Raw genomic sequence first — 7,647 nt, 5'->3', positions numbered from 1 at the left:
CCCGGATTACTTAGGATAGGATGTGACCGACCCTGCCAACAGGCCCAGGATTTATCATTCGGCCCATAGTATGAAATAACCTTGGGCCGAGCACATCCTGCTGCTCGGCCCAACAATATTATTTTGGGCCCAAACACTATCATATCTTGGTTTACAAAAGGAAGCCTCACTCATATCATGAATTTCCTATTCAAGTTGCTGAGTTGGGAACCGTATATAGATACGAATTATCTGGAAGCTTGCATGGTCTTTCTTGTGTAAAAGGTTTTACTCAGTTATCGTGTTAGTATTTGCAAACTGTTAATCTATAATCCTAGGTGTATGAAGTGTTTTTCTTTTCTTTTTTGTTTAACCTCGGGACCTGTTGCTGGATGGTGTCCACATATTTTGTCTAGGAGATCAGATCAAAGATGAAATAAGGGGTGTCCTAGATCTTACCGAAGAACTTTTGTTGCAATTTGGCTTCAGAAACCTGCTTTTATATGACAATCCAACAATCCAAACTTAGCAGTGTCAAAGAGGAGCTTCCTCTCTAAACAACGTGACGATAACTACGGTTGTAGCACGCTAATGGTTAGGTTATACAGCATTTCTTCTTCTTTCAATTATGTGTTCATGTGTTATTACACTTGAGACAATGTACTGTACTTCCATGCATAGTACATACTGTTAATTTTCTTTCAATGATTGTAATAGTCTCCTCGCGGCACTGAAGGTAATTATATTTTCTTTGAACAACGGTCGAAAGCAACATAAAGATTTGTCAACATATTCAAAGCTAACAAGACTCTTGGTAGAAAAAAATGCATCGGATATGTGGAGAGAAGAGAAGGCATTAGGTATGGTCGATCCATCATTGGGTCAGACGGACTTTGCGTGCAAGAAAGTGCATCAGAGAGGCCGATCATGTCGGAAGTTATTTTCAGAAGGCATTAAGTGGTGTTGAATTTTATGACAAAAATGAAAGGTAAAATCATTCATTACCGGTCGTACAGACTTGGCCCCATTCAGAGCCAATTTGTCTTATCAATCTACTGAACACAACTGGAAGTCGAGCGTATGCCCTTAAATTAGCGTTACTCGAAACTCGATCAAAGAAAAAGAAAATCCAACCTTTCCGGCTTTTTGTTTCTGCATGTCAAAAGAAGCAGCCATTTTAGCACTTAAGCTCCTCCATGAGAAAGCTAACAATGAATTCTACTGAATTCTTTTTTGTCAGTACTGTATTGCTCATCTTCCTTGTGATTCTTCCCTCTTCCACTTCGGTTACCCTAGACGCCATTACACCGAACCAACCCCTAAGAGAGGACGACGTTCTTCTCTCCTCCACTAAAATCTTTGCACTAGGGTTTTTTAAGCCAGGCAATTCTCGTAACCGTTACATTGGAGTTTGGTTCAACAAAATTCCAATCAAAACCGTTGTCTGGATTGCAAACAGAGAAAACCCCATAGTTCCTACTGCTGGAACTGGACTTCTAGCCATTCATGGAGAACATGGTGGCCTTGTTATTTATGGGGAGGACCAAAATACCCCTATCTGGTCCGCTAATCTCACCGTCTCTTCTCCAAACAAATCCGTGATAGCCAAGCTTTCGGATAAGGGAAATCTTGTTGTTGAAATTAATGGTGAAAAGGTGTGGCAAGGTTTTGATTATCCCACAAATACGATGCTTCCTTTTATGAAAATTGGGCTGGACAGGCGGTCCAGGTTGAACCGGTTCCTCACAGCTTGGAAGTCCCAAGATGACCCGGGAATGGGCAACTGTTCGTTCCGGATGGAGCCAAGTGAGAGTCCACAGGAGTTCTTATATATGGGTCAGACTCGATTGTATAGGACTGGACCTTGGACCGGTGAAAGATGGTCCGGGGTGCCTGAAATGGTAAAACTATTCTTCACCAACGTTACTTTTGTGAACAATCAAGATGAGGTATCCATCATGGATGTAGTTACTGAATCATCCTTCGTAAAATTCGTGATCGATGAATCAGGAAACATTGAACGGTCCGCATGGGACGCTGAAGTGCATAAATGGGTCCGGCTTTGGTCGCCGGATTGGCGGTGTGATTCTTACGGGGTGTGTGGTCCGAATAGCATTTGTGACCCATACACAAACTTTGCGGATAAATTTGAGTGCAAATGCCTACCTGGATTCGTACCCAAGTTGCAACATGAGTGGTATTCGAGAGATTGGTCAGGCGGGTGCGTGAGGCAAAAAGGATCATCCGTTTGCCAAAACGGGGAAGGGTTCGTGAAATTGGAACGCGTGAAGCTGCCGGACACTTCTACGGCACGTGTGAACATGAGCAGGAGTCGGGAAGCATGTAAAGAAGAATGTCTGAGAAATTGTTCTTGCACGGCATACGCAAATGCAGATGAAAGGCAGGGAGGGAGTGGCTGTATAACATGGCATGGGGACTTGATGGACACAAGGACTTATTTGGATACGGGTCAAGATTTAGGTGTGCGGGTTGATGCAACTGTTTTAGGTATATTTCCTTATCAATTTATCTTCTTGCTTCTCTTTTCCTTGTCAATAATTGTCCTCGTAAAGCCGAGGTTCCATGAAAAAAAAATCTTCTCTTTATTTCATTAAAAAATTTGAGGAATTATTATTTAGTTTGGTAGTTGTACGTTTGTTATCATTCGAAAAAAATCATTTGGCACTGGTCTCTTGCCAACTAATAAAAGTGAAATTGTTTCGTCAAGAGTATAAGATGACTTTTTTAGAGTACTAATTTTTTTTATTAAAAATTCAGAAATTTCTATAAATTAATACTAAAAATTTAGTTCTTATGTTCATTGGAGCTTTTTAAAATGTTTTTTTTTCCCGAATTTTTACAAGGTTTTTTAAACATGGAAATAAATGCTTGTATATCTGCAGCTCAATACGCAAAGAAGTCAAACAGTTCTTTTGGCAAGAAGAGGAAGCTGGAAGTTTCAGTAGCATGTGGTCTTTTGTTCTTCCTCGTGTTTTCCCTTGCATGTTGGTTGGTAAAGAGGAAGAGAAAAGGTAAACAAATTTCCTTTTACTAGGTTGCCCTCTAATCATTCACAATTATGTAACTGGATATTGGTTTTAATTATTTAAGAACACAATATTATCTGTTTATGTACTTTTATCACAGGTAAGAGAAGTCAGGATAAATTTTTCAATGTGACCATAGCATCAACCTCCTGGGAAGATTCTTCTGCTAGAACAAATATTGATGAAAGTGGAATAAACTCTGAATTACCATTCTTTGAACTAAGTACCATAGTTAAGGCCACAAATAATTTCGCTTCCAACAACAAGCTTGGAACAGGTGGTTTCGGCTCAGTTTATAAGGTACGTAGTTACCCTCAGATAATGTCTCAAATCATAAATCAAACTTTGAATAGACATTTTTTAGATTTATTTTTTAGCCATCTGCACTCCAAATCAATTATTTTTTCCCTTGTAGTTTAAACAGAAGAACATAATGAATAAATCTTGCAGAGATAGAAAGAGAATAAGAAGAGAGAGGGAGCAAGATTGAGAGAGAGAGAGATTTTAGACAGAAAAAGTGAATCTTTGTTAATGGTTTCAGAAAAAATACAAGGTAGTGATCCATAAGGATATATATCCAAACTATATTGCTTACAAGCTAAGCTAACATTTAGCTCACAGGCTATTGACACTTACAAACAATAGGATTACAAGACCATTACAGTTAACAAAAATCAAGAGACCCGTCCAATAAAGACTGGAAAGGTTGACTCAAAAATATATTTGATTAAAATTCAAACCCAATGAATAATTGATAAGTGATGGGAACTAGCTTGTTTCTACTTTTCACATTCATCTTAGATACCAACTAGCAAGAATGCCCACACGGTACTGCAGGTTTTGAAACTGTATAAAACATATAGAAAGTTTTAAATCTATATATGATAAGCTATACTACTTATATATATGTGGAAATCTATTCACATTTACAATAAGGAACAATAAGCAGCGTTGAACTTCCTTAATCTAATGGGTTTGCTTCGTCACTTCGTTTCTCCCTCTTTCTACATAAGTTTTCATTTCTTTGTTACAAATTGAAAAAATAGAAGTTAATGTGAACAAATGACAGTTGGATTTGTTAAAGGATCCTCTTGCTAAAGATCAGAACAATAAAAGGACTAATAAAAAGTTAGAAAAATGGCTTACGTAGTTGAGAACTGTTGGCGCCCCTTAAATATTGTCTGAATCCAAGTTTTACAAATCGTTCGTATTCAAACCAATCAATTCAATTATACTTAAACAAATTTGGTCTAAACTGTTTAAAAACTGAAATATAAACCCTCATTTTGCATAATTGTTAACTCAGAAAAACAAATGCATAAATGGACAGATGGTGTTTTAGAGAAAAGTTTCTTTATCCTGATATTTAACGGACAAATTTTGAAATCTAAAGCACTTAGCATACTTGAATAAAAAAAAAAAATTTAACTTGACAAAGAGAAACCTCAATGATCTGGCTCAATCCATCGTTGAAAATTTGGCCGAACTGTGATTCGCTCACTCCATTCCTAAACTAAAGAAAACCAAACCAAGTTCACCAAGAATTATGCACGATTTTTGTGAAATTATACAATGAATTATACAACATCGTTAAACAAACATGGACAGGAGCTGATCTTAAAATTTATTTAGAAGTGGTTAATCTTATGCAAGCCAAAGAAGATTGGGAGCAATAAATTACGAAACATTTCCAACTCTTTTTACCTAGCATGTCATGTCCTTTCATTGATTGTGAGTAAGGCCTGATTCACTTCCTTAAGCCTGGGGATCTCAGCTTCTTCAAAATGAGGCATCTCTTAACTCTAAGGAACTAACTAAAAGGGCCATCTGATTTAACACTCATAGTGAATCTTATCACCTGTGGTTGTATTTTAAATATCTTTAAGAACCAATCGGCCATGGTTTGTAAGCCAGGACTGAACTTAGAAAAAGATGATACCCAGTAACATTGATACTTAAATTTGTGGTAGGACTGGAATTTTCTCTCTTTTTTCTTAAAGATAAAGAGATAAAGCCTTCATTTGGATATAAGGATTTAAAAGAATGAATCCACATTTTGACAATAAGCTCATATTTGTTAGAACCATAAAGATATAATATATATAATCCACGAAATGATCAGATTTAATGTAATAACTGAAACTGAAATGACCATGTCCAATGAATCATTTGAAATCCATGTAATCCTTCCATCACATAAATATAAACATTATACCCACGCACCTAAAATAAAAACATGAACCAAAATTACTATGAAACTGGAGCTTAATAAACATACGCCCCTGCAGCTATTGCCTCATTAAGAATATCATTGAAACGGTGTGAATCGAGTTTATGATCAGAACCTATCACTGAACAGAATAGTCTGCAAGAGATTGAAACCATAAGTATCAAAAACAGGAATCCAAATAACCAAAAGGATAAATGCTTGTTCATATTCCCCTTGCACTGGTTGTACCTTTAATTCAACTCCGCTTCTAGTTCGCCGATGCTTCTAGTGATCAAAGGCTTTGTTCTTGGAATGCGAGCTTTAATTACAAACCGGGCATATGATAGTTGCTCATTTCCTTCATTTTCTTGGCATCCATAAAAGCTAAAAGCTCTGCCATATGAAGTAATAATTCAAAATACTGCGATCTTTTGTTATTTCAATCGCGCATCTCCTTCACTTGAAGTAGTCAAAGCATTTTTATGTATATGCATTGAGTTTTACTCCTTTGTTAATGTATAAATGCAATTTCAAGGGGAGGATATATATATAGCTACGAATATGTTGATAATTTTCTTGAAAGGTAAGTGCACTATAAGTTGAATTTGGATTATAAATTCAGGGTGTGCTTGATAATGGAAAGGAGATAGCAGTGAAAAGACTAGCCAAGAATTCTGGCCAAGGAATTGGAGAGTTTAAGAATGAAGTTGTGCTGCTTTCAAAGCTCCAACACAGGAACCTTGTGAGGATCATAGGTTGCTGCGTTCAAGATGAAGAGAAGATGTTGATCTATGAATACTTGCCAAACAAAAGTCTTGACTTTTTCATTTTCGGTATGTCTTTCTTTTACTTTTGTTCTTCTTTTTATACAAGCAATATTGTGGAGGGGAAATCAAGCTCAGGACCTCAAGTGCAGGATTGAATGCTCTTAACTCAACTCAGTTACAAGCACCTTTCTTTTCACTTGTGTATCTAAAATTGTCGGTTAAAAACCTTGAACCAAGCAAGAATACAATCTAATATACTTTGTTTACTTTTTTTCCCTTACAAAGCAAAAGAGGCGTTCTTGGATTGGACAAGACGCTTTGAGATAATCTGTGGGATTGCTAGAGGGATCTTATATCTTCATCAGGATTCGAGATTAAGAATCATCCATAGAGATCTAAAGGCTAGCAATGTTCTGTTGGATTCTGCTATGAACCCCAAGATTTCAGATTTTGGTATGGCTAGGATATTTGGAGCGGAACAAATTGAAGCAAATACAAACCGTGTGGTTGGGACATAGTAAGTTTCATTCAAAACTGAAAGTACACCTGTTTTTGTTGAATAATACAGAAAGAAGTTGTGATAATTAATCAATTTTATTTTGTTGCTTCAGCGGTTATATGTCACCAGAGTACGCAATGGAAGGACTTTTTTCAATAAAGTCTGACATATATAGCTTCGGTATTTTACTACTAGAAATTGTTACTGGCAGAAAGAACACTGGCTACTACCACGATAGTCCTTACTCAAATTTAGTTGGACATGTAAGCATAACATTAAGACATTACCAAACTTCTCTTCATTTGCTTTTATAACTTGATGATTAATTTGTAAATGGTTTTTAGGTTTGGGACTTGTGGAAGGAAAATAGAGCCTTGGAAATCATTGATTCATCTCTGGGAGAATCATACCCTGTCAACGAAGTTCTAAGATGTATTCACATTGCCCTCTTGTGCGTGCAAGAGCAAGCGAAGGATCGTCCACTCATGTCAGCAGTGGTTTCCATGTTGGGTAATGATGCAGCAATTCCTTCACCAAAGCAACCTGGATTTTTGTTGAACAGAGGTTATCATACTAGTGGAGACCCATCATCCAATACTGATGGAGCTTACTCTGTAAATGACATGACCTATACAGAAGCAGAAGGTCGCTAAGGAGAGAACCAGACGTATAATTGGACATACTATATTATTCAATTGAGAATCACATGATGAGTGAGATAAGAAGAGAGGATATACCCCTATTTCACTCAATAATTTGCCTTATAACTAGGGATCTAAGTTCTATATTAATTTGCAACACTCATCATTTGTCTTGTTGTAAATACATGTTATAAAATATATGCCCTATAATTGGGGATCTAAGTTCTATATCTGCTATACTCATCATATGTCTTGTTGTAAATACAAGCTATAAATTATTTGCAACATTCATCATCAGTCCGACCAGGCTACATAAAAGTACTTTTCGACCGTCAAAGACATGTAGGAAGGTTGACAACTTTATGACACAAGATTTTAGGAGCAAGCCTACTCAGACACTAATCATGCCACGTGTCAACCAGCGATCAAAAGAAAAAGTCACTACAAGAAAAAAGCTCTTTTGCGACACTTTATTTGCAATAGAGCACACGGCGTCGCAAATACC

At 36.8% G+C, this 7,647-nt stretch overlaps 1 protein-coding gene across 1 annotated transcript; it reads left to right on the top strand.

Annotated features, from left to right (window-relative positions):
- The first annotated feature begins 351 nt into the window (after positions 1–351).
- LOC148696533 (G-type lectin S-receptor-like serine/threonine-protein kinase At1g11410) lies at positions 352–7,439 on the top strand. The gene is made up of 8 exons (XM_088693643.1): positions 352–573; positions 697–2,487; positions 2,883–3,011; positions 3,127–3,326; positions 5,858–6,068; positions 6,288–6,519; positions 6,614–6,764; positions 6,846–7,439. The coding sequence occupies exons 2-8, from the start codon at positions 1,176–1,178 to the stop codon at positions 7,152–7,154; spliced, it is 2,544 nt and encodes an 847-aa protein (XP_088549769.1). The 5' UTR covers positions 352–573; positions 697–1,175; the 3' UTR covers positions 7,155–7,439.
- The last annotated feature ends 208 nt before the right edge of the window (positions 7,440–7,647 follow it).

Source organism: Pyrus communis, chromosome 5, assembly GCF_041283825.1.
Source record: "Pyrus communis isolate YQ-2024b chromosome 5, ASM4128382v1, whole genome shotgun sequence".
Lineage (NCBI taxonomy): Eukaryota > Viridiplantae > Streptophyta > Magnoliopsida > Rosales > Rosaceae > Pyrus > Pyrus communis.
The sequence above is the reverse complement of the archived record's forward strand: the minus strand, read 5'-3'. Positions and strand labels throughout refer to the sequence as shown.